General features: G+C 44.7%; 1 protein-coding gene across 13 annotated transcripts; it reads left to right on the top strand.

Moving 5' to 3' along the window:
• Window positions 1-471: 471 nt before the first annotated feature.
• Window positions 472-27,903, top strand: LOC110499507 (uncharacterized). 13 transcript variants are annotated; one of them, XM_090213148.1, is made up of 16 exons: window positions 483-649; window positions 3,180-3,238; window positions 3,468-3,622; window positions 4,650-4,708; window positions 4,874-5,030; window positions 7,783-7,919; window positions 8,882-9,014; window positions 10,987-11,103; window positions 11,746-11,835; window positions 16,058-16,320; window positions 16,411-16,477; window positions 17,158-18,288; window positions 20,445-20,684; window positions 22,080-22,213; window positions 23,508-23,588; window positions 26,082-27,903. In XM_090213148.1, exons 1-16 carry the CDS (start codon window positions 539-541, stop codon window positions 26,238-26,240), a joined length of 3,093 nt encoding a protein of 1,030 aa, XP_090069274.1. In that variant the 5' UTR covers window positions 483-538; the 3' UTR covers window positions 26,241-27,903. The 13 variants fall into 13 exon arrangements, 11 of the variants coding, with proteins under 11 accessions (XP_090069278.1, XP_036812292.2, XP_090069277.1 ...); XR_016489527.1 differs by having other exon boundaries at window positions 472-649; window positions 16,058-16,477; window positions 23,533-23,588; XR_016489528.1 differs by having other exon boundaries at window positions 472-649; window positions 16,058-16,477; window positions 20,472-20,684; window positions 23,533-23,588; window positions 26,082-27,787.

The raw sequence follows: 27,903 nt of genomic DNA, 5'->3' as shown, positions 1-27,903 counted from the left end.
ACTCTCCTATGTGGAGGTGATTCAAATAATTGAGAAAACAAGTGATGCTAGGGAAGATATGGTAGTGGGCGCACAACAGCCTGTGGTAAATGTTTGCTGCCAGGCAAAAGATACCCCGTTGTGTTAAAAAGGTGGATTTTGTGGCGTTCATTTCCACAGTTATAAACTGTACCACACAAGTCTCAAGGGGATTGACGAAACCGGACATTATTGTGGCCACGGTAGAAAAGTTTTTGGGACTGAAGGATTTTTACATCTGATGACTTGCAAGGGGTACTGGTGCCGGAAGACCCGCCCTCCCGGGTTCCCCTTGAGCTTGTTTACGGATCCGATCTGTTTTATTTTTATATTTTTTACATCATTTAAAAAAAATAAAAGTTTATTTTATTTATTTTTGGTATTTTGTTCCATTTTTGGGAATCCTGTTTCCATCCCGAACAGTAGGTGGCAGTACGCACATTAAATTGTGCGCTCGCCATCATACCATAGAAGAAGAAGACTTCCGCGTTTCTGTTCAGCACACAGGCGTGGTAAAAAAATGGCAGAACAAAATTCAGTGCCGAGTGATCTTTACAAGCATGTATATTCATTTCTACTGGAGAACAAGTTTACCAAGGCTGCTCAACACTTCATCAAACAAGCTAAAGTGGTAGGCGCCATATCCTGTATCTCTATTTAACGGTTGTTTTTGTTTACCGTTTAAGCTAGCTAGGTGAGCTAACGAGCTACGCAGGAGGTACACGCCGTGGCGTTAACACGTGTGACGCCAACCCACCAAGTTTGAATGAGAATGCACTTTTTTTATATATATTTTTAATGTTTGACGAGTGACGGGTGTATTTTTTTCTTTAAATGTTTGCTTTTTATCAATTGCTCTCGTTGAATTATTGGACCAACTACATAGTTAGTTAACGAACGTTGACATATTGAAATAAAATGTCTCTGGCTAGCCCGCAGGCTAAGAAATGCATTGATTCCTGCCCCGAAGAGCCTTGGTTTACAGACGACTTCTATAGCGTCCTTGATCAACCAAATCTAAACTAGTCGTCTGTAAACAATGGCTCGTTGAAGGACGAAGCAAAGAAATGGTTTGTAGTGATGTACAGGTTAACTCATAACCTGCGTGGGTTTAGGGTCATGACGTATTGTGTGGATTAAGGGTGGGCGTGCTGATTTAACGATACACACACAAATCCACAAATGTATCTTTCTTGTGGAATTTATATCTATACACTACATTTTGAATTTGTCTTGACTTATTTTTAGGCTGTATGGCATTAGTGCTGTAAACTTACACGCCAATCACTAAATACTTTGAGGAATTTGCGAACAATTAAGGACAATGTCTGAGTTTAATTCTGTAACAGAAAAACTGCGACATGGAAAGTTGAAGAGGGACAGAGAAGTAATGTTTGGGAAAGATTTAGTTAAGTGCTAAATGAGGACGATAGCCGTGAATGTTATGTATTTCGACAGTCACAAGAGAGGGACTTAAAATCGGCCTATGGCAAGTTCAGGGAACTTTAGTTTACTGTTCAGATGTGATAAATGGAAATCTGGACACTGACTGTAGGTCTTTAACCTCTCACCTTAATATTAACGCCTGTAGAATTAAACATTACTTGCAGTAAAATGATTCACCAAATGTAGGCAACATTTCAAATCAAATCCATTTTGACTCGGGAACAGGAGTGAAAAAAGTGTGATTTATTTCATCTTAAGAGAATGCACAGTTAGGGACCGTCTGTAAACGTGCTTTCTTTATCAGCATCATAAAAGCTGATAGTATTTAAACGTCATAAAATATTGCATCCAAGCCAAACTGAAATCTTATCAGAAACATGTCTGGTTGTTTTTACAGCTTTCTATTTCCTAACAACCGTTCACACTGATGATGTTTGGACATTTTGCACAGAAAATCTTTACTGTTTTTAGTTATTGCATTTTATCCCCAGTCCCTGAATGTCTCCTTGAAAGAAGCAGAGATGACAGAGAACTTTACCGATGTCAAATAGATTGAAGCATTCGTTTCGTTCTATTAGATTTTTTACATTATTGTGAGGAAAAGAGGTTGATTTTAGTCTTTTGGGGCAACATATCTAGTTTTTGACAAGTTGACTATCCAATAGCATCAAAAATGTCTGAAATTATAAGCAGAAACGTATCTAAATTGGCTCCCTCAAATCCTGCACCCCCTGTCATAAAATCCTTCTGCCGTCTCTGACTGGAGCCTACAGCGGATTTTCTACATCAAATCCAATTTTATTGGTCACATACACATGGTTAGCAGATGTTACTGGTCACATACACACGGTTAGCAGATGTTACTGGTCACATACACACGGTTAGCAGATGTTACTGGTCACATACACACGGTTAGCAGATGTTACTGGTCACATACACACGGTTAGCAGATGTTAATGGTCACATACACACGGTTAGCAGATGTTAATGGTCACATATACATGGTTAGCAGATGTTAATGGTCACATACACATGGTTAGCAGATGTTAATGGTCACATACACATGGTTAGCAGATGTTAATGGTCACATACACATGGTTAGCAGATGTTAATGCGAGTGTAGTGAAATGCTTGTGCTTCTAGTTCCGACAGTGCAGTAATATCTAACAAGTAATCTAACATTCCCCCAACAACTACCTAATACACAGGAAACCTAAAGGGGAGAATGAGAATATTTACATATAAATATATGGATGAGCGATGGCCGAGCGGCATAGGCAAGGTGTAATAGATGGTATAAAATACAGCATATGATATGTAAACATTATTAAAGTGGCGTTGTTAGCGGGTAATAGGATCGGATAGGGGCTTGAGATTTTCACCATCACATATAGCCAGGCGGTTGGGTTATTAGTGACTGGGTGAATAAATATCCCACACAACTAGTTTGTTGCTATCCAGATGAACTGAACGTGTCTGCCCTGGCATTGCTTGTTTTATGGATAGATTTGGATTGTAGTTGGAACATTGATAACATGACTTAATGGAAAACTTGACTAGTTGCGTTATGCCGGTCGATGTGTCTTCCATGCACGAGAAACTTGTTTGTAGCTAAAACATTGTTCAGCGTTTCTTCCTGTATCATGCAACACGATGGCTAGAAACCCGCAAATAGAATCAACTGATTTTGTTAACGATTCTTCCTTTTACAACAGCCACCCCAGAATGAGAAACAAGATGCCGGTCTGCTTGACATATTCAACTTCTGGGTGAAGTAAGTAGTTCGTACATCTAATTTCATTCCTTCAGTGTATTGTCCCCCACTTGGCGGGAATGACAACCTGTATATTACAATCCTCCATTTTTCCCAGAGTTCCTGGGGGCTAAACCATGAACCTCACGTACCTTTGTGTAATTTAGTGTAAATGGATCAGGTGGTTTTCTTTTTGTGGCTAGTTTTGAATGCCACTCACTGCTCTTGTTTGTGCCGTTCTCATTTTCAGGTCTCCTGAATCTAAGAAACGGAAGGCGCTGCCCAACGGTCCTGGAACAAGTGACAGGCCGTCTGCTAAGAAGGCAAAGACTGCGGAGAGATCCAGTGAGGAGTCGAGCAGTGATGAGGAGGAAGCTGCGGCGCCTGCCAAGGCCACACCCACAGGTTTGCGCTCGTCCTTTAAGTATATCCCATTTAGCAGACACTTTTATCCAAAGCAACTTAGGGTAGTGCGTGTGTAAAGTACATACGGTCTTTGGTATTATTGTCCGTAGCGACGTTTGCTAGTTAGGAAGCCAGCCCATTGAGAGAACATTGCATTGTGGGTTTTGTAGTCTTGAGCTGCAACAGATTTGCACAAAGATTATCCATGTTGCTAACCAACCTTATTATAACAAAAAAAAACATTGTTCTCACATATTAGTGTTATTAAACACTGTAGATTAAAGGAATGAGTGGTTTTGTTTGTTCGATTTGCTTAACGGAAACAATCTGGCCAGGTTATCAAGTTTTGAATGAGTTAACATGGCACAGGTTTGTCGTGATAATCGTAACACTATTGCACATGCAAATTATGTGACTTGTTAATAAGCACATTTGTACTCCACGTATTTAGGCCATAACAAAGGGGTTGAATACTTATTGACAAGATATTTCATCTTTTCATTTTGTATTTTTATTAATTTGTAATCATTTCTAGAAACATAATTCCATTTTGACATTATGGGGTGTTGTGTGTGTGTGTGTTGTGGGCCAGTGACACAAAATCTACATTGAATCGATTTTAAATTCCGACTGTAACAAGAAAATGTTTTCGAAAAAGTCAAAGGGCTGTGAATAGACCAGTGTTTCTCTAAATCATGTCCAAACAATTGAATTAGCCACAACTTGGATTCCAAGTTGGTGTTACACCTCAAGGATGATCCACAGGTGGATTCCAAGTTGGTGTTACACCTCAAGGATGATCCACAGGTGGATTCCAAGTTGGTGTTACACCTCAAGGATGATCCACAGGTGGATTCCAAGTTGGTGTTACACCTCAAGGATGATCCACAGGTGGATTCCAAGTTGGTGTTACACCTCAAGGATGATCCACAGGTGGATTCCAAGTTGGTGTTGGCGTGTCAGTGATGGGGGGGCAGAGTTGCCTTTTTTTGTTCTGTTCCATGATGAGGTTTTGTATCGTTACCAGCTACGGCGGCCGAGTCCAGCAGCAGCGACGAGTCCAGCGACGAGGAGGCCGCAGCGAAGGTACAGGAGCGCTGTGATGTCTTAACGACAACGTCACGTTAAAGGCCGATGCTGTTTACAGAGCTGTAGGAGGACGAAGGAACAAAATATTTGTGTGCCCCTCTGATGAAGGCATCTTGTTGTTGAAACATTAGTTTGAAATCTGCTCCTCTTCTCTGCTAACAGAAGCCTGCAGCAGCCAAAGCCTCAGTGAAGACCCCTGTCGCTGCAGCAGCCAAAGCCCCTGTGAAGACCCCTGTCGCTGCAGCAGCCAGGAAAAAGGACTCCAGCTCGAGCAGTGAGTCATCTGAAGATGAGGCTCCAGCTAAATCCCCTGTGGCTAGTGAGTACATTTAACCTAGCTAGTGAGTACATTAAACCTTTGTTTAACCATCTTTACGACAGGGTTTCTCAAACTTCTTCGGCCTGGGAGCCAAAATGAGAAATTCAGTGTTTTCCTGGGACCCACGCTCATGAAAACATAACCCCCTTTAGTGGGACATTAGTGAGACCCCCTCTTGACGGGGGGGATAGACATTTTTAGTTTTATTAAAGTTAATTTCCTGAAAAGATAAACAACGTGCTCGACTCCACCTAACATAAACTTAAATTGGGTGCTGGTGTATATAATCCAAAGAACAGAAGTAGCACAGCACTCCGGTAAATAAACTTAAATTGACATATTTTTATTGCCTCACGAACGTTTGGGGTTTGAGTCCTTCCTGAGCTAGGCCGTGGCAGTCAATGTCACAACAACACACAGGTAGGCTTCATGATACATTCCAATCAAGAGATCCCAACAGTTTAATTTCCTACAATTCTACCCATTTTGCCACGGAGCGGAGAGATTTTCTCTCTGCCACGGCTTAGCTGAAGAAAGACTCACACCCCAAACGCTGCAGTTTTTTTTACAGATAACTTATGCCGTGTTAATGATATCTGAGTGAGAGTGAATAACAAAATCAACGGGGGTCCCAAGAGGATCAGGGCCCCTGGACACAACCAAATTTCGAAATTGCAGCTTGTCTATTCTACTATTCTAAAGCAACAGTAAATTGAGGCCCTTTCCCCACTACGAGAGACGGAGTCTGAGGAGCGGCGTGGCGCACGATTTCTACTTTTCAATTGACATTAAAACTTGGATGGAAAATTACTGAGGACAATAGTGGATTGTATTGCTGCTCCTTTTTGGCATGTTTCCAATTTAAGCCTACTAGAAAGTGTTTGCCTTCAGGCTTGGAGGGTCAAAGGTCATTCCGCTACCCAAGAATAGTAAAGCTCCCTTTACTGGCTCCAATATGCGATCAATCAGCCTGTTACCAACTCTTAGTAAACTTTTGAAAGAAATTGTTTGACCAGATACAATGTTGTTTTACTGTTATCAAAAAGACTTTCAGCATGCTTATAGGGAAGGACGTTCAACAAGCACAGCACTTACACAAACGACTGCTTAATGGCTGAGAGAAATAGCGTGGGAGCTGTTTTGTTAGACTTTTGACATTATCAATCATAGTTTGATGCTGGGAAAAAATGGTTTTATACCGGCTGCGATATTGTGGCTAGAGAGTGACCTGTCTAACAGACCAGAGGGTGTTCTTTAATGGGAGCCTCTACAACATAATCCAGGCAGAATCAGGAATTCCTCAGGGCAGCTGCCTGGGCCCCTAACTTTTCTCAATCTTTACTAATGACATGCCACTGGCCTTGAGTAAAGCCAGTGTCGCTATGTAAAGTTGAAGTCGGAAGTTTACATGCACTTAGGTTGAAACTCATTTTTCAACCACTCCACAAATTTCTTGTTAAGAAACTATAGTTTTGGCAAGTCAGTTAGGACATCTACTTTGTGCATGACACAAGTCATTTTTCCAACAATTTACATACAGATTATTTCACTGTATCCCAATTCCAGCGGGTCAGAAGTTTACATGCGCTACGTTGACTGTGCCTTTAATAAACAGCTTGGAAAATTCCAGAAAATTCTGACAAAATTATGACATGGCTTTAGAAGCTTCTGATAGGCTAATTGACATAATTTGAGTCAATTGGAGGTGTACCTGTGGATCTATTTCAAGGCCTACCTTCAAACTCAGTGCCCCTTTGCTTGACATCATGGGAAAATCTAAAGAAATCAGCCAAAATTGTATAACTCCACAAGTCTGGTTCATCCTTGGGAGCAATTTCCAAATGCCTGAAGGTACCACGTTCATCTGTACAAACAATAGTACCTAAGTATAAACACCATGGGACCACGCAGCTGTCATACTGCTCAGGAAGGAGATGTGTTCTGTCTCCTAGAGATGAACGTACTTTGGTGCGAAAAGTGCAAATCAATCCCAGAACAAGAGCAAAGGACCTTGTGAAGATGCTGTAGGAAACAGGTACAAAAGTATCTATATCCACAGTAGAACGAGTCCTATATCGACAACCTGAAAGACAGCTCAGCAAGGAAGAAGCCACTGCTCCAAAACCACCATAAAAAAGCCAGACTACGGTTTGCAACTGCACATGGGGACACAGATTGTACTTTTTGCAGAAATGTCCTTTGGACTGTTTGGCCATAATGACCATCGTTATGTTTGGAGGAAAAAAGGGGAGGCTTGCAAGCTGAAGAACACCATCCCAACCGTGAAGCACGGGGGTGGCAGCATCATGTTGTGGGGGTGTTTTGCTGCAGGAGGGACTGGTGCACTTCACAAAACAGATGGCATCACGAGGAAGGAAAAGTATGTGGATATATTGAAGCAACATCAAGACATCAGTCAGGAAGTGGACAACCACATGGACAATGACCCTAAGTATACTTCCAAAGTTGTGGCAAAATGGTGTTGTCATCCAGAGTTCCATTTATTGTCTTAGCTGTAGCACGCTATTTGACTTACAGCAGGTTTTTAAAGGACTGAAGAATTAGGTCTGCTTTGTTTTCATTTTTGCAATGGCAAAAAAAATGATATGCTTGTACTGTCACAACCGTACTTGGGTCCGTGACCCATACTTTTTAAGAAATGCTGCTTTACGACAGGATCACAATTTTATAAGCATCTTTTCAATCAGTTCAGCTTCTTACTGTCTTACTGACTGTTCTTCTTGCTCTGTAGAAGGAAAAGCTGCAGCCGCGACCCCTAAGGCAGCCGCGACCCCTAAGGCAGGGACGACCGCCAAAGCAGCAGCTCAGAAGAAGGCTGAGACCAGCAGCAGTGAGGACAGCTCCAGTGAAGACGAAGCTCCCGCTAAGGTACTGAAACTGATCCACAACACACCACCACCTCACCTGAGGTGTATTCATTAGTTACACACCGTTGCAAAACATTTTGCACCGGAAACAGGAGTCTCTGTTGGAGAAATTGATGTAGGTCCCTGTTTCATTTCGTCTTCCGTTTGCATCCTAGTGGATACATCCCAGCACAGCTTTCTGTTTGGTTGTGTTTGCTTCCTAGTGGATACACCCCAGGACAGCTTTCTGTTTGGTTGCGTATGCATCCTAGTGGATACATCCCAGCACAGCTTTCTGTTTGGTTGCGTATGCATCCTAGTGGATACACCCCAGGACAGCTTTCTGTTTGGTTGTGTTTGCTTCCTAGTGGATACACCCCAGGACAGCTTTCTGTTTGGTTTCGTATGCATCCTAGTGGATACACCCCAGGACAGCTTTCTGTTTGGTTGCGTATGCATCCTAGTGAATACACCCCAGGACAGCTTTCTGTTTGGTTGCTTATGCATCCTAGTGGATACACCCCAGGGCAGGTGTTCAAGTTACCATGGGAGCTGTGTTGCCAGTTTCCATCCCTTCTTGTGGCTCAGTATCTCCTTGATCTGTCAAACCAGCCTTGTGTGCCGTGGTCATTCGATGCAGAAAGGGACTATATATTGTGGAGTGAATGTTGAATATTTTAGGGGGAAATGGAAGAAGGAAAAAAAAAAAAAAAAACTAGAACCGACTTCAACCGTGAAACTCATTCATAAAATATGTACATTGTAGATATTTTATGAAGATGTGTAATTACAAAAAAAAAAACTAAAATCTACCACTGCACTCTTCATATTTGGTTTGAGTTAAAATTCCTTCATTATTTTGTCACAACGGCATTTAAAACCACACATTTACGCCTTTCGGCTGCTATGCTTTCTTCAGTGTCTTCAAAGTCACCAGATAAGGGAAAGCTTTGCTTCCACTACTGACCCAGTCTCTCCTAACAGACCCCTCCGGCTAAGACCCCTGGTCCCGTCAAGACCCCTCCAGCTAAGACCCCTGCTAAGGCAGCCGAGTCTAGCAGCGATGACTCTTCTTCAGATGAAGAGGAGACTCCTCCCAGCAAGAAGGCCAAACCAGGTGTGTGTTCATGTCTAGTAGTATAAAACTGTGTGTTAATTATCTATCTGTATCTCTATATGCCTGATCACAGGTTATTAGGAGAGTGATTAGACCGAGGCTTATGACCAATAAGTAGGCTTATTGTTCGGCTTTGGAGCCGTTTACCCGCCTTGTTCTGCCGTGTACCCGCCTTGTTCTGCCGTGAAGCCGCCTTGTTCTGCCGTGAAGCCGCCTTGTTCTGCCGTGAAGCCGCCTTGTTCTGCCGTGAAGCCGCCTTGTTCTGCCGTGTACCCGCCTTGTTCTGTCGTGAAGCCGTGTACCCACCTTTTTTTACAGTTGAACCACATTCAGAAAGTATTCAGACCCATCGGCTTTTCCCACATTTTTACGTTACAGCCTTTTTCTAAAATGGATTGAGAATTATTTATTTATTCTACACACACTACCCCATAATGCAAAGCAAAAACAGTTTTAAAAAAAAAATTTTGCAAATGTATTAATAAATAGAAATACCTTATTTACAGAAGTATTCAGACACTTTGCTATAAGACTCAACATTGAGCTCAGGTCCATCCTGTTTCCATTGATCATCATTGAGATGTTTCTACAACTTGATTGGAGTTCATCTGTGGTATATTCAATTGATTGGACATGATCTGGAAAGACACACACCTGTCTATATAAGGTCCCACAGTTGACAGTGCAGGTCAGAGCGAAAACCAAGCCATGAGATCGAAGGAATTGTCCATAGAGCTCAGAGACAGGATTGTGTCGAGGCACAGATCTGGGGAAGGGTACCAAACCATTTCTGCAGCATTGAAGAACCAAGAACACAGTGGCCTCCATCATTCTTAAATGGAAGAAGTTTGGAACCACCAAGACTCTTCTTTGAGCTGGCCGCCTGGACTAACTGAGCAATCTGGGGAGAAGGGCCTTGGTCAGGGAAGTGACCAAGAACCCGATGGTCACTCTGACAGAGTTCCTTTGTAGAGATGGGAGAAACTTCCAGAAGGACAACCATCTCTGCAGCTCTCCACCAATCAGGCCTTTATGGTAGAGTGGCCAGGCGGAAGCCACTCCTCAGTAAAAGGCACATGACAGCCCGCTTGGAGTTTGCCAAAAGGCACCGAAAGACCATAAACACGATTCTCTGGTCTGATGATAGGTTGACAAGCGTCACATCTGGAGGAAACCTGGCACCATCCCTACGGTGAGGCGTGGTGGCAGCATCACGCTGTGGGGATGTTTTTCAGAGGCAGGGACTGGGAGACTAGTCAGGATCGAGGGGAAAGATGAATGGATCAAAGAACCTTGATGAAAACCTGCTCCAGAGCGCTCAGGACCTCAGACTGTGGTGAAGGTTCACCTTCCAACAGGACAACGACCCTAAGCACACAGCCATGACAATGCAGCAGTAGCTTTTGGACAAGTCTTTGAGTGGCCCAGCCAGAGCCCGGACTTGAACCCGATCAAACATCTCTGAAGAGACCTGAAAATAGCTGTGCAGCAACGCTCCCCATCCAACCTGGCAGAGCTTGAGAGGACCTACAGAGAAGAATGGGAGAAACTCCCCAAATACAGGTGTGCCAAGCTTGTAGTGTCATACCCAAGGAGACTCAAGGCTGTAATTACTATTTCATTTTTTTTGTTTATATTTCCTAAAACTTCTAAACCCGTTTTTGCTTTGTCATTATGGGGTATTGTGATGTCATTATGGGGTATTGTGATGTCATTATGGGGTATTGTGATGTCATTATGGGGTATTGTGTGTAGATTGATGTGGGGGGAGAATCATTTCATCCATTTTTAGAATAAGGCTGTAATGTAACAAGGTGGATTAAGTCATGTGGTCTGCATACTTAAGGTACTGTATTGATATAACACCAACTATTTCCTGCATTAGTTGAACCCCATGATTTACCAACAGCACACACACACTATTTGTTTTTAGCGCTCTGTTCATGCTGATGCCTCGTGTGTGTGTGTGTAGGTGAATACAGTGCAGTTCCACCCCCTGGAGCTGCCGTAAAGAAGGCCTTGGCTCCTACAGTGGCCAGCAAGGCCAAAAAGGACCGCTCCTCAGACAGCAGGGAGGAGGAAGTGTCAGGTAACAACTACTGAACCCCTGGGACGTGTCAGAATACCCATACTTGCTTTTTGGATATATACAAAAATAGTTTTTAGAGTTGTGAAAATTATTTTTGACTTTTCATCGAGTAGAGTTCCTGGCGTACTGTTGAGGAAGAGAATCGTCTTTTCTCCCTTATGACAACAGCTTATAATCAGGATAAGGGAAGCTATACTTCTATACCGAGAAGGTGTCATCTACACATGGGTAGTATGCTGATATTTGTTGCTTACTACTTGTGTTTTTAGTAAACAGTGCATTCTATGTAGTACTATTAGTAGTAGGTTTAGTAAGTGGTGGTGGCGGTTGTAGTGAGTTGCGGCTGTTTTAGTAGCAGGAGTCAAGACAGATTTTGGACAGTTCCCTCGTCTCCTTTTCTAAATGGTGATCCTGTCTGAACATTGAGTGCTCTGTGTCTTTACTAATGCAAAGCAGAACGTAACATTAGACAGCTTTACATGTGATACATGACTGTCTACCTACTTTCCTTTAGTTGAATGCACCGAATGCTAGTCTCTCTGGATTAGAGTCTTCTAAATGTCTAATGTCCGCTTTTATCATCAATAGCTAAAGCATCCCGATGAGCGATCTCTGACACTATGTTATTCTCCTCCGTTAAAGCGGTCCCTGTGAAGTCTACCCCAGCAAAGACTGTGACCCCTAAACCTGCTGCTGCTGCTAAGAAGGCCGAGTCCAGCTCTGAGAGCTCAGGTGGGTTCTGGACGTAGATTCTAAAGGTTCTAGACCTTGTTTTTAAAGGCTGTGGATTGTAATTGGCCTAGACCTAGGTTCTAAAGGTTCTAGAGCAGGGTTTCCCACCTTCAGTCCTCCAGGGCCTGGTTGCGTAAAACATCCTGTGTATTCCTTAACTCTTAGAACTACCCCTCCCGGATCCGGGAGAATTGTCATCAACTGACACTAATTAGCATAACGCAACGGACAAAAATATTACTAGAAAATATTCATGAAATCACAAGTGAAATATAGTGGAACACAGCTTAGCCTTTTGTTAAGGGTTTACCTTAAGGAATAATTTCCCCTTACCTCAGGAAATTGTTTAATTAAGGATGTTGCATAGAGCTGCTCAGAAATGTCTTTAGGATCATTTAAGGGTTTTATTGTAGTTTGAAGGAATGTACGGCAGATAGTCTCTGGTTGCCACGCAGTCGGGCTGTCCCCGATAAAAATAAAATCTTTGTCTAAAAAAAAATAATGTTAAAATGCAAATTTTTCCATATATTGACATATCCTATTTATTCTAATCAAATCAACTATATTCACTGAGCTTGTCTGATGCTTTAAGCACACTGTTTGGTTACTTAAGACACAAAAATGTTCTAGAGGGAGTCCGAGCAGCAACTGATTTGTGCCGGGCCGGACTCAGACTTCCTGCACCGTACAAAAACAAGTTTCCCGGAGAGCGGCTGACCACGACTAGTGCCCGTTGTCTCTCCTCACTGCTGCAGCGACCACCACAGAACATCAGAGTGTTTATCGCACAGCCTCCGTGTTGCTGACTCTGCAACATCATCACAGACAGTTCTATACTGAAAACGTCTGTTTACCAAAATCCGTCATTTGTTTAGGAGAAACATTCCCTCAACCCTCGCTCTCTTTACGTGACACATGTTCGTCGCACACACTTGACCAAAGACCTACTCACACGGGACCGGTATTGCTAGAGAACGTTGGTTACGTAATTTACTCCAGAATGTCTGTTATTCCGGAGGACGATTCCCGGCGGGATTACTTTTTCCCCTAGCTGCCCCCTGTAGTTATTAACCCCAGTACATGTACAGTTTTAAAGGAAGCCTGGAGGTTTTTACTCTTGGTGTGAAGATGCAGTACTTCCACATGTCCAGGTGATGGGGCCACACTGATAACTCCAGCTTGGTTCTCAAGTTTCCAAACCATACTAAACCTTAATTCCTTCAGTGTCTCCATAATATTTGAATTGATGAAGTGTGGATGAATCATTAGGATATTTTGGCGATCCGCAATAGATCCTAAATGCCATCAGATGGGAGCTCAACAGTAGATCCTAAATGCCGTCAGATGGGAGCTCAACAGTAGATCCTAAATGCCATCAGATGGGAGCTCAACAGCAGATCCTAAATGCCATCAGATGGGAGCTCAACAGTAGATCCTAAATGCCGTCCGATGGGAGCTCAACAGTAGATCCTAAATGCCGTCCGATGGGAGCTCAACAGTAGATCCTAAATGCCATCAGATGGGAGCTCAACAGCACAACTGCGCGTGGGATGCGTTTTAAGACTGAATGAGGAAGTTAACTTATAATTTTCTAAACCTTTAGGTCAGTTGTGTGCTGCTGCTGTTTTGCCATCTATGAACCGCAGGAATTGTATTAAATAAACATTCAATTCATACGCACAAAACATATTTACGAAAGCATTCGCTGTGTCGATTTGTCACATGTGGGCCAGGGTGCCACCAACTGGCGGACCACAAGCAATATTATTTGGCACTCCAAATTCATTATGAATATAAAAAAATAAAAATAAGGAAGTTACCCTACCTTTTAAAAATAAGGAAGTTACCCTACCTTTTAAAAATAAGGAAGTTACCCTACCTTTTAAAAATAAGGCAAAAGTTAAATTTTTATTTCATTCCTGAGACACCTTGCAACCGCAGTGCAATAGGAAGGGAACAGCATCTGGTGTTAAATATACCTCCCTTATGTCTGGCACAGCAACAGACAGAGAAAACCTATACTAATCGGAGTAATTGATTTAAACAATAGTCTTCATATTAATTTGACTTTACAAACAAACGAGGGCTTAATTGAAGTCTTTCTTCAGAGTCTTAAGGCCTTTATAAAATAACTGAACTGGCTGAAGTAGGCAATGAAGATTAACAGCATCTTTCACTATACAAATATATGGCCTAATAGAAGTGATTTGTTTTTATTAGACCTACTTACAATTAACTGGCTAAAAATGTAGCATCCAACATAAAACAATAATTTAAAAGGAAAAAAAAGGCGAGGTCTGAATGTTTATTGCCGTTATCAACAGAACAAACAGAAAATACTGTCGGCTTGAGACCTAAATATCCCTGGATAAACACTCACAATAATGTTAGTATTTACTAACTACAGTCGTATAGGAATATAAATGATTTCCCTGACTGTGTGTATAGCTTGTGGTTAACGCTCCAATGTTTCGGCGTCGGCCTTCTGTCTCGGGGCTGGAAGCCATTTTGAAAGTTCCAAGGTTTATAATGACGTCTGACATGGAATTATTTGTAAACTGCGACATTTTCCTTGCAAATAAGACAGTGGCTTGGGAAAAGATGGTACATCTCTCTTCCCTGACACTTTGATTTCCTTTGGTCAATTGTTTTTTTGAGAGCGACATTTTTCTGTTGCTAAACGTTCTGAACGAATGTTGACGGTGAAAAAGTAGTCTACGTAGACCTGTTTCCCCCACCACCAATCAACGCGCAGAGAAATGGACCAAATTTGCAAACACCTGTCAATCTCAGACATTTGTCTCAAAACACAGGGATGTCGATTAAAACAGGACTAGTATTATCAGAGGGGAAAAAACATTTTAGGTTATTATGGCTGGAATTGTTACTGTCCTGCCATGTAAAAAAAGATTCAAATGGAACAAAAATTACTGATGTGGTGTTTGGTGCTCGTGAGCATAATTACATTACCCGACCAAACAAATCCAGTCCGAATAGGGATCAGTAGGGCCTGACCTGGCCTGACAGTAGGGCATAACACATAACATTAAAAAAACTAACACATGCGACAGCAAAAAATAGATGCAGAGGATGGTAACAAACGAACTTGAAACGGGGAATATTTACAGGTTGCTCAGGAGGTAAAGGGAATGTTTGTGTGGAAAGTAAAACAAGAAGTGCTGAGTGCATATAATGTGCTGTATAGATTACAATATAATATTTCTGACCGTATGAAACAATGTAAACAACACAAATAAATTATAAGCATACCAGAAAATCTGTAATGTGTTTTTTTTAGTCTTTATTACAGCAAAGACTAAGAACAATTCTCCTTCTTTCGTGACGACCCGATTCACTGACTGAACATCTCTCATCAGAGACAACTTCTACATTGAAGACCAGGAGAAACGCATTGATTCAGAAGAACATAAGACATGTTTACTATAGTTACCAATGTGTCTGTATTACTTTCTAGCACGTCAAGCTAGCTGACAGAGTAGGTCTGTAGCCATTGTTTAGCTACATAGCTAGCTAGCTGATGAATGTTTTCCTTTTGAAACCAGGCCAGAGGAAAGCAACATTCACCTCCACAAATGCTATTTACAGTGATATTCATACTAAATGAAGCACTTAAGGGACCTAATGGGCCTTAACTTTTTCACTTAATTCACCATAAAATTCACCATAAAATGTTTTGTTCAACTGACTTAAAGTTGAGGTAAAAGATAAGTAGAATATTGACTTAAGATGTTTCATGCAACTGACCCAGTACCCCCGAGAGCCACCTCGGTACCCTCAATAGCACACATTTGTTGTCGTCCCGGACAAACGCACCTGATGCAACTCCATTGAGGGCTTGATGATTATTTGTTGAGTCAGGTGTGCATGTCTGCTGGTCTGCTGTTGGGGTTACTGGGGAAACTGTTCGTTTTAAAAAAGTTTTCCACATCTGGTTTGAATAACTAGACACAATCGTCAAGTACCTGGGGCGTATTCATTACACAGATTTTTTTTTTGTTTTTTTTTGCTTCCATTTGAGAAAAGTTTTGCAAAAGGAATGAAACGGCAGGAACCTAGTTGAATTTGTCCAATATAAATGTTCCTTCTAGTTGCGAAACGTTCTGTTTGGACTATTACAGCCCTGAGTTTGCATAACATTGGAGTTTTATTTTAAAGTTGAAGTTAACATCAGTCTAAATTCTTCTCTTGTTCCTCTCTTAAGACTCTACCTCTGAAGATGAAGAAGCAAAAAAGGCCCCGGCTAAGGCTGCCCCGGCTAAGGCTGCCCCGGCTAAGGCTGCCCCGGCAGAAGATTCTTCCTCGGACTCGAGCTCAGAGGATGAAGAAGAGGTGACAGTGAAAGTGGCACCAGCTAAGGCGACTCCTACGGGGACCCCAGGCAAGGCTGCAGAATCCTCCTCTGACTCAAGCTCAGAAGATGAGAAAGAAGCTAAGAAGCCTGTTGCCAAGGCCACTCCTGCCAAGGCCACTCCTGCCAAGGCCACTCCTGCCAAGGCCACTCCTGCCAAGGCCACTCCTGCCAAGGCCACTCCTGCCAAGGCCACTCCTGCCAAGGCCATTCCTGCCAAGGCCACTCCTGCCAAGGCCGCCCCTGCTAAGAAAGCTGACTCGTCAAGCTCAGGTAAAATAGACTAAATAGGACTCATTTTCAGAACTGACTACTAGAGAAGACTAAGTTCCAGACTCTTAACTCCTGTGTCATTGTCACGCCAATGAGTTGTGGTAAGACAACACAGAAAGATCTGGAACTCAAGCTGGGGAAGAACATGCTTGGCTTATTTCAATATCAACAGGATTTAAACAATGCAGTATGTTGCTAAACATACTCACCTTTTGGACGTCTGGATCTCCAGCTTCTCTGCGGTCTTGCGCAGGGCTTCTCTGCGGTCTTGCGCAGGGCTTCTCTGCGGTCTTGCGCAGGGCTTCTCTGCGGTCTTGCGCAGGGCTTCTCTGCGGTCTTGCGCAGGGCTTCTCTGCGGTCTTGCGCAGGGCTTCTCTGCGGTCTTGCGCAGGGCTAGTAGTTGGCTAGATAGACGTCACAAACACGAGAACTGTCAGACCTGACATCCATGTTGCTTTTATTCTCACCCTGTTTTAAGATGGTAAACTAAGCTGGAAGTTCACTTACCTTGTATGTAAAACATTGAGTTCTTTAACCACGGTTTTGTTGGCTGTTCTTGGTTCTTTTGTCATCTATATTTAGAGAAACACCGTGAAGCTTTTATATTATTAAAGTGTCTGGGATTGTAATATCAGACCTACGGACTAACTGATTCTGACATGTTCCCCTCGGTCCTGTAGACTCTGACAGCAGCTCTGAGGACGAGGCCCCTGCCAAACCTGCCACAGCTACCAAGAAACCTGCCACAGCTACCAAGAAACCTGCAGCAGCTACCAATAAACCTGCCACAGCTACCAAGAAACCTGCAGCGACCCCCAAGGTCCCAGCCAAGGCTGCTGCAGCTACCAAGAAACATGCAGCGACCCCCAAGGTCCCAGCCAAGGCTGCTGCAGAAAGCAGCTCGGACTCCGACTCTTCATCTGAAGATGAGGCTCCAGCTAAGAAGGCTACCCCGGCCCCTGTTACTAAACCAGCCTCCAAACCAGCCTCCCCAGTTGTTAAACCAGCTGCTGCAGAAAGCAGCTCGGACTCCGACTCTTCTGAAGATGAGGCTCCAGCTAAGAAGGCTACCCCGGCCCCTGTTTCTAAACCAGCCTCTAAACCAGCTTCCAAACCAGCCTCCAAACCAGCCTCCCCAGTTGTTAAACCAGCTGCTGCAGAAAGCAGCTCGGACTCCGACTCTTCATCTGAAGATGAGGCTCCAGCTAAGAAGGCTACCCCGGCCCCTGTTTCTAAACCAGCTTCCAAACCAGCCTCCAAACCAGCCACCCCAGTTGTTAAACCAGCTGCTGCAGAAAGCAGCTCGGACTCCGACTCTTCTGAAGATGAGGCTCCAGCTAAGAAGGCTACCCCGGCCCCTGTTTCTAAACCAGCCTCTAAACCAGCTTCCAAACCAGCCTCCCCAGTTGTTAAACCAGCTGCTGCAGAAAGCAGCTCGGACTCCGACTCTTCTGAAGATGAGGCTCCAGCTAAGAAGGCTACCCCGGCCCCTGTTACTAAACCAGCCTCTAAACCAGCCTCTAAACCAGCCTCCAAACCAGCCACCCCCGTGGTGAACAAACTAGCCCCAACCAAGGCCGTAGCCGAGAGCAGCTCCGATTCTGACAGCGACAGCTCGGAGGACGAGGTCGCTGCAGCCAAGAAGACAACCAAACCTACAGCCGCAGCCAAGACTCCTGCTTCAGCCAAGACTCCTGCTTCAGCCAAGACTCCTGCTTCAGCCAAGACTCCTGCTTCAGCCAAGACTCCTGCTTCAGCCAAAGCTGCAGAGTCCAGCAGCAGTGATGACAGCTCTAGTGATGAGGAAGAGGGTAAAGGAGTTTACATACTTCCCATTCGAAACAGTTTGTTCATATATTATGACGTTTTGTGACGTTTTTATCTTCGGCAAGTGTTTTTTAAAAATGTTTCTCGACATCTAGGCAAGCTGAAGTGGGTAGCCAAATTCTACGCTAGAGTCATTCACGGGTCCAAAAAGTTGTTCCAACGTGGAACTGGGGCTTTCCCCACCCGTACCTGATATGCATGAATACATAAAAAAAAAAAGATATACAGACCTGTTCCGAACAGACCCGAGGACAGCTAGATCCGTTCCGTATAGACCTGGTCGGACCAGTCCGATCCGAGGACAGCTAGATCCGTTCCGTATAGACCTGGTCGGACCAGTCCGATCCGAGGACAGCTAGATCCGTTCCGTATAGACCTGGTCGGACCGATCCGAGGACAGCTAGATCCGTTCCGTATAGACCTGGTCGGACCGATCCGAGGACAGCTAGATCCGTTCCGTATAGACCTGGTCGGACAGACCCGAGGACAGCTAGATCCGTTCCGTATAGACCTGGTCGGACCAGTCCGATCCGAGGACAGCTAGATCCGTTCCGTATAGACCTGGTCGGACCAGTCCGATCCGAGGACAGCTAGATCCGTTCCGTATAGACCTGGTCGGACCAGTCCGATCCGAGGACAGCTAGATCCGTTCCGTATAGACCTGGTCGGACCAGTCCGATCCGAGGACAGCTAGATCCTTTCCGTATAGACCTGGTCGGACCAGTCCGATCCGAGGACAGCTAGATCCGTTCCGTATAGACCTGGTTGGACCAGTCCGATCCGAGGACAGCTAGATCCGTTCCGTATAGACCTGGTCGGACCAGTCCGATCCGAGGACAGCTAGATCCGTTCCGTATAGACCTGGTCGGACCAGTCCGATCCGAGGACAGCTAGATCCGTTCCGTATAGACCTGGTCGGACCAGTCCGATCCGAGGACAGCTAGATCCGTTCCGTATAGACCTGGTCGGACCAGTCCGATCCGAGGACAGCTAGATCCGTTCCGTATAGACCTGGTCGGACCAGTCCGATCCGAGGACAGCTAGATTCGTTCCGTATAGACCTGGTCGGACCGGTCTGATCCGAGAGATGGACGCAGAAAAGTCGAAGCTACTTTATTAACCGGAGATGAGAAACCGTGAGGGAGCCTCTAGCTGACCACTGACGCAATGTTGTCGTTCAAAATTAACACATTAGGGAAGCCATAGAAAAAGGAATCTGGTTGAGATCTCATTCACTGCTCAATAGGGACGCATAGGAATGCAGAGCTTTCTAATTAAGTGTCCCTTCCTGATTGGATTTTTCTCAGGCTTTCACCTGCAATATCAGTTCTGTTATACTCACAGACAATATGTCTAAGCTGTCAATTATATGCATATTCTATTATCTGGTCCTGACAAAATAGCCTGTTTATTTTGGGAACGTTATTTTTCCAAGTGGAGGTAGAGAGGTGACGCACTAGCAGGGGTCGTACTGTGTAGCCTAACTTTTGCCACACAGAGGCTTTTGAGGCTCTACGACTAGCCTATTGCTGATTTGATGACCATATGATTGGCCAACTACAACAAGCAACACGTGCTACTCAAGTCAGTTGAAATTACATATTGACATCACCCGTGATAATCATATCAGATCTGACTTAGACTTGTGATAGGATTTTGATTTCTGGATCTGTATCTGCTCGGGTCCCGGATTGGGTTTTGGGGGACAGGTGGCTCCGTGAAGATCTCTAGTCTACGCCCCTTCGTCGTTGATTAGTCAACAGTAGGGAATTCTTCGTTTAACTGTTTGTCATCGAGAGACTACTCCTTTCTCAAAAACGTCAAACTTAATGATCGATTTCTTGAGTTCTTATTAATTCTGACTACTTTGAGGAAGTGTATACTGGCTACGGCGATATGGACAAGCGAAGGTCTTATAAGCGAGTATGCCAGCTAGACGCTGGCTGAACTGAAGCTGATGCTTTCAGAAGGCAGACTCTTTCTCATGGTGCCTCTTCACTGTGACTTAGTCCTACATGTATTTAATATATGTACTGTGTAGGCCTATCATAGCTATTTTATATTTTGAGGTTGATTTGTTAGTAAGCATTTCATTGCATTTGTATACGTATCATCAATTGAACCTTGAACCTTACAACAGCCTCGACTAAGAAGGCAGCTACCCCAGCCTCGACTAAGAAGGCAGCTACCCCAGCCTCGACTAAGAAGGCAGCTACCCCAGCCTCAACTAAGAAGGCAGCTACACCTAAAGCCTCCTCCACCCCTGCTGCCAAGGCAACAACACCGGCTAAGGCTGCCGAGTCGTCATCGTCCCAGGACAGTAGCTCTGAGGAAGAGGAGGCGAAAGCACCGGCAGCAGTCACCACTCCCATCACTAACGGTGAGCTTTGAACTCTAGAAGGTTCGGTCTGGAACCTGGGAATCTGGTCAATGGTCATTTCAATTCCTGATATTTACCCACCGATTCTTAAAGAATATAACTTATCAATTAGTGATGAGGGGGTCGATAGTTACATACTGGGATATTATTTTTAATGTATCGTTTTGACATTGCAATATTGTTTTTGTCCTAGTTAGCCTGCAGCAAATCTCGTGTTTATTTCTCCTTCGTTCATTTAAAAAAAAAAAAATGGGGAGCCAATTTGTTTCCAACACTAATTTCCACGACTAAACTTTGTTTTCTCTCTTGAAGATGTATTGTGAGCAAAATGTTTAAAACATCGAAACACAATAAAATCACAGTATCGAATCCCAGCACACATACAGTCGAAGTCGGAAGTTTACATTCACTTAGGTTGGAGTCATTAAAACCCGTTTTTCAACCAATCCACAAATTTCTAGATTACAAACTATAGTTTTGGCAAGTCCGTTAGGACATCTACTTTGTGCATGACACAAGTCATTTTTCCAACAATAGTTTTCAAAATAGAAGCCACTTCCTGGTTTGATTTTCCTCAGGGTTTCGCCTGCAATATCAGTTCTGTTATACTCAGACAATATTTTGACAGTTTTGGAGACTTTAGTGTTTTCTATCCAATACTAATATATATTAGCAACTGAGACTGAGGAGCTGGCCGTTTACAATGGGCACCTTTTCATCCAAGCTACTCAATACTGCCCCTGCAGCCATAAAAAGTTAAAGGCAATGCTACCAAATACACTCAATTAGTATGTAAACTTCTGACCCACTGGGATTGTGATGCTGAAATAAATAATTCTCTCTACTATTATTCTGACATTTCACATTCTTAAAATAAGTGGTGATCCTAACTGACCTAAAACAGGACATTTTTACTAGGAATACATGTCAGGAATTGTGAAAAACTGAGTTTAAATGTATTTGGCTAAGTTGTATGTAAACTTCCGACTTCAACTGTAGAATTGTGAGAGTCCCAATACATATCGTATCAGCACCCAAGTACGATGGTGATGTCCTATTGTGAAGTCCCAGCCCTACTACCAATGTCTTGTGAGTTTTTAGTATAGTTGTCTAATGTGTTGAGTGTCAGTTTACAAGGTCAAGGGAAATATATTTTACAATCATTTAACCAAGAGGGGTAAAATTGACTGATCTTGTTTTTGTGTCGCAGTAGCTCACCAGTGTCTTGTCTGGGCTGTTGAATCCTGCTGGGCTTTTTAGTTCTCCTTTTTAAATGGGGGGAAATCAGTAAACATTTCAGAATTCCTTCTCATGTCATCCTCACTAAGGTTTGAATTATTTTAGAAACAAAGGTTGATTATTTACAAGGACAGTTTCCTCAATGTCCCTCCCCAGGCAAGAGAAAGGGGGATGGAGAAGACTCGTCTTCTGAGAGCGAGGAGGAGGAGGAAGAGGAGGAGGAAGTAACGACGCCTAAAAACCAGAAAGTATTACCAGCACCACAGACTTACCCCAAAGTCTCTAAGAAGGTGAGACCCCGTCACACTGACTGGGGGTTCAGAGCTTGGATTGGCTGGCTGGCTGACGGCTGGCTGACTGGCTGGCTGGCTGGCCGGCTGGCTGACTGGCTGACTGGCTGACTGGCTGACTGGCCGACTGGCTGGCTGACTGCTGACTTGGCTGGCTGGCTGGCTGCTGACTTGGCTGGCTGGCTGGCTGCTGACTTGGCTGGCTGGCTGGCTGCTGACTTGGCTGGCTGCTGACTTGGCTGGCTGCTGACTTGGCTGGCTGGCTGGCTGCTGACTTGGCTGGCTGGCTGGCTGCTGACTTGGCTGGCTGGCTGGCTGCTGACTTGGCTGGCTGGCTGGCTGCTGACTTGGCTGGCTGGCTGGCTGCTGACTTGGCTGGCTGGCTGGCTGCTGACTTGGCTGGCTGGCTGCTGACTTGGCTGGCTGGCTGACTTGGCTGGCTGGCTGGCTGCTGACTTGGCTGGCTGGCTGGCTGCTGACTTGGCTGGCTGGCTGGCTGCTGACTTGGCTGGCTGGCTGGCTGCTGACTTGGCTGGCTGGCTGGCTGCTGACTTGGCTGGCTGGCTGGCTGCTGACTTGGCTGGCTGGCTGGCTGCTGACTTGGCTGGCTGGCTGCTGACTTGGCTGGCTGACTTGGCTGGCTGCTGGCTGGCTTGGCTGGCTGCTGACTTGGCTGGCTGCTTGACTGGCTGCTGGCTGGCTTGGCTGGCTGCTGACTTGGCTGGCTGATTGACTGGCTGCTGGCTGGCTTGGCTGGCTGCTGACTTGGCTGGCTGCTTGACTGGCTGCTGGCTGGCTTGGCTGGCTGCTGACTTGGCTGGCTGCTTGACTGACTTGGCTGCTTGACTGACTTGGCTGCTTGACTGACTTGGCTGCTTGACTGACTTGGCTGCTGACTGGCTGGCTGACTGACTGCTGGGTTTTTTGGTTCAATGTATTTGTTATGATGGCGTAGTCTCAGTATTCAGAAATGGGCCCTGACCTTGATGGCTCTGTAGCGCTACATGTTGGAGATGGATATATATATATATATATATATAGCCAACAACATCTATTGATGCCAGAACTACCATGCCAGCAGAATCAATGTTTGGGCCCATTTCTGAATGAATATATATTCACACTCACACGTGTGTTTGTAAATAAATGCTTTGGGCTGTAGAACAGAGGTGCATTGTGGTACTAACCGGTGTGGGGCGTTGTCAGATGCGGACTGAACTAAACCCCTCATTCTCTCTGTGACCATCTGTCTCACCGTCTGTGTGTCCCCCGTCTGTGTGTCCCTCCTCTAAAGATCAATGTACCTTTCCGTAGAATAGTAGAGGAGGAAATTGAAGTGGACAACCGTCTGGCCGACAACTCCTTCGATGCCAAGGTGAGTTTATCTACACTCCTCTGTCCCTCTGCCGTGTCCACGCCCCTCTGCCGTGTCCACGCCCCTCTGCCGTGTCCACGCCCCTCTGCCGTGTCCACGCCCCTCTGCCGTGTCCACGCCCCTCTGGCGTGTCTACATGAATCCAGCACTCACTTGATTCAGTTGTAATTTGTAAGGCTATTCTCTTGTACAGGATGTTGTAACACGTTGCTGCTCTGTGTGCTAAGCCCCTCATCCGAACGCCCATTACAGCTCTGCCAAGCGGTGAAACCTAGAGAGTTAACCATCTGTTTCTGTTTACGTTGTGTGCGGTCAGGTATGTGGATCAGAGCCACACCTGTACTGGAGAAATCTCAATATAATACAAGATGAGAAGCGGTTAGTTTAAAAAAATTGGATATCACATTTTTTTTTTTTGTGATATCCAATTGGTAGTTAGTCTTGTCCCATCGCTGCAACTCCCGTACAGACTCTGGAGAGGCGAAGGTCGAGAGCCGTGCGTCCCCCGAAACACGACCCACACCAAGCCGCACTGCTTCTTGACACAACGCCCGCTTAACCCAGAAAGCCAGACGCACCAAGGTGTCAGAGGAAACACACCATACACCCGGTGACCATGTGCCCGGCCCGCCAACAGTCGCCAGTGCGCCGTCCCATGGGTCTCCCGGTCGCGGCCGGCTGAAACGGAGCCTGGACTATAGAACCCAGAATCAGCTAACACTGTGATGCAGTGTCTTAGACCACTGCTCCAGTCGGGATGCCTTGTGGGTTAGTTTTATTTAACTGTCGCCATCTTGGTTGTTTGAACGATGGGCTAGATGGAGCTGCTCTAAAGTTGGATGTTAATGCAGAGGATCACTGAATGGCTGAAACAACATGTCACATCTCTGTCGTTTCAGGGCTAGAAAGTATATTTGTGTTGCTCGATCTTTACGCGAGGATGTCCCACCGGACACACAGTTCTGGGAGTCGGTCAGAAGACCTGTCAGTCAAAGGGCACACTTATGAATATTTGTCTCTCTGCCCACTCAGCCTTACTGATAGTTAGAGAATTAGCATTTCCCTGCCCACTCAGCCTTACTGTTAGAGAATTAGCATTTCCCTGCCCACTCAGCCTTACTGTTAGAGAATTAGCATTTCCCTGCCCACTCAGCCTTACTGTTAGAGAATTAGCATTTCCCTGCCCACTCAGCCTTACTGTTAGAGAATTAGCATTTCCCTGCCCACTCAGCCTTACTGTTAGAGAATTAGCATTTCCCTGCCCACTCAGCCTTACTGTTAGAGAATTAGCATTTCCCTGCCCACTCAGCCTTACTGTTAGAGAATTAGCATTTCCCTGCCCACTCAGCCTTACTGATAGAGAATTAGCATTTCCCTGCCCACTCAGCCTTACTGTTAGAGAATTAGCATTTCCCTGCCCACTCAGCCTTACTGTTAGAGAATTAGCATTTCCCTGCCCACTCAGCCTTACTGATAGAGAATTAGCATTTCCCTGCCCACTCAGCCTTACTGTTAGAGAATTAGCATTTCCCTGCCCACTCAGCCTTTCTGATAGTTAGAGAATTAGCATTTCCCTGCCCACTCAGCCTTACTGATAGTTAGAGAATTAGCATTTCCCCGCCCACTCAGCCTTTCTGATAGTTAGAGAATTAGCATTTCCCTGCCCACTCAGCCTTTCTGATAGTTAGAGAATTAGCATTTTCCCTGCCCACTCAGCCTTTCTGATAGTTAGAGAATTAGCATTTCCCTGCCCGCTCAGCCTTACTGATAGTTAGAGAATTAGCATTTCCCTGCCCACTCAGCCTTACTGATAGTTAGAGAATTAGCATTTCCCTGCCCACTCAGCCTTACTGATAGTTAGAGAATTAGCATTTCCCTGCCCACTCAGCCTTACTGATAGTTAGAGAATTAGCATTTTACATAGGATATTTAGAGGTACTGCAATGTCATCCTTAGTAAAAGAGCTCCAATATAAATTGTCGGTATTGTATTGATCCAGGGATGTGATCATGTCATTATGGGTATTGTATTGATCCAGGGATGTGATCATGTCATTATGGGTATTGTATTGATCCAGGGATGTGATCATGTCATCATGGGTATTGTATTGATCCAGGGATGTGATCATGTCATTATGGGTATTGTATTGATCCAGGGATGTGATCATGTCATTATGGGTATTGTATTGATCCAGGGATGTGATCATGTCATCATGGGTATTGTATTGATCCAGGGATGTGATCATGTCATTATGGGTATTGTATTGATCCAGGGATGTGATCATGTCATCATGGGTATTGTATTGATCCAGGGATGTGATCATGTCATTATGGGTATTGTATTGATCCAGGGATGTGATCATGTCATTATGGGTATTGTATTGATCCAGGGATGTGATCATGTCATCATGGGTATTGTGTTGATCCAGGGATGTGATCATGTCATCATGGTGCTCTTCGTGTTTTGACTCTTGTCTCTCTCTGTTCACCTCAGCGCGGGTCGGATGGAGACTGGGGCCAGAGGGCCAATGACGTGCTCCGCTTCACCAAGGGGAAGTCCTTCCGTCACGAGAAGACCAAGAAGAAGAGGGGAAGCTACCGCGGAGGTGCCATCTCCCAGTCCGTCAACTCCATCAGGTTCGACAGCGACTGAGAAACTAGTCATCATCATCATCATCACCCCCCTCCGACCTGATTGAGCCGAAACATCAACTGAACTACCTACAGCTGTGTTGACAAGACGGCCACACTGACAGCTGGCTACCTAGTGATTTTAGTTCATAAGTCTGTTAATCCTTTTTTTAACGGCTTTTTTATGGGGTAGAAGACGACACAAGTGGTCCTGAAAGGGCACCTTATTTGCTTTGTAGTGCTGTTGATCTGATCTAGAGCAGTGCACTACATAGGTAGTAGTGTGCTATTTAGGATGCTGTCTCGTGGGTCAAGGCTGCAGGGGGAGTGGTCTGTCTCTGTGCTTTAAACGTTGTACAGATTACTAAAGGGTTAATGTCCTTAGGCTGCATTTACAACCTATAGCCACCGGGTGGCGGTAGTAAGCCACCAATTCTGTTAAATATCCATTTAAAAGTGTAAACGGTTCTCAATTTTTTATTTTTTTTGCTTTTTCTCTCAGCCATTAATCTGTTGCTTGTTGTAGTATCGTCAGCGCGGTATCTTCCCCCTTCTGTCCAGTGTCTCCTCAGTATCAACATTTTGAAATGCTCTGTTGTTGTTTTATCGCGGTTTGGAGGAGGAGGGTTACTTGATTTTTAATGCAGACAAGGCCTTTTGAATGATGCCGTCCCCTACCAGATCTCACAACACCTGGATAAGTGTTAAACCACTGCCATGTGAACGGTCTGGAACGTGTCCGTCCTATAACATCCTCTGCAGTCTCACGGAGACCCATCACGGTTTAGATATGAAGGTTTTATGTACGTGTTTCACTCGTTGTAAGCCGGAGATCATCCAACTGTTGTTACGAGCTCTATAGTGTTGAAGGAACTCCCTGGGTCATGTTCAGTATACAAAACGTTTGGAAACAGGAGAACACACTTGTTGTACAAGTCCATGCAGTACCTTTTTCACTCAGTTATAAAACATTCCCCCCCCCCCCTCTACTGAACAGGATCTGGGTGTATCTGAAATGGTGCACTATATAGGGAATAGGGTTCCATAGGGCTCTGGTCTAAAGTAGTGCACTATATAGGGAATAGGTTTCTATAGGGCTCTGGTCTAAAGTAGTGCACTATAGGGCTCGGGTCTAAAGTAGTGCACTATATAGGGAATAGGGTTCCATAGGGCTCTGGTCTAAAGTAGTGCACTATGTAGGGAATAGGGTGCCATTTCGGGCGTCATCCTGGGGTTAATTTCTGCTGATGTGAGACTGCCCCCTGTCGGTCTGGTAGACTGCCCCCTGTCGGTCTGGTAGACTGCCCCCTGTCGGTCTGGTAGACTGCCCCCTGTCGGTCTGGTAGACTGCCCCCTGTCGGTCTGGTAGACTGCCCCCTGTCGGTCTGGTAGGTGGTTCATCATTGGCAGCTGAGGTACTTCTCTTGGCCCAGCAGCTTGATTGACAGCCGGAACAGCTAACCTCGAGGTTATAATTTTGTGAATTTAAATTTCCTGTTTCTACTCGAATGTAACCCCTTTCTTATTGAGTCTTGTTTATTATTGGAATAAAATACGTTTGTGTCCCAATTTCCTTCCTCCCTGCACATTTAGCAGTCATTTCCTTTTGACTTGTGAAGTTGAGCAACTCTTTGGAGCTCAATGAAATTAAATTAAAGGTTTGTTTAAAAATACAACCAACATAA

The sequence above is a fragment of the Oncorhynchus mykiss genome, chromosome 20 (genome assembly GCF_057628025.1).
Source record: "Oncorhynchus mykiss isolate SJ-2025 chromosome 20, ASM5762802v1, whole genome shotgun sequence".
Lineage (NCBI taxonomy): Eukaryota > Metazoa > Chordata > Actinopteri > Salmoniformes > Salmonidae > Oncorhynchus > Oncorhynchus mykiss.
Note: the sequence above shows the minus strand (reverse complement) of the source record. Positions and strands in the feature narration are given on the sequence as shown.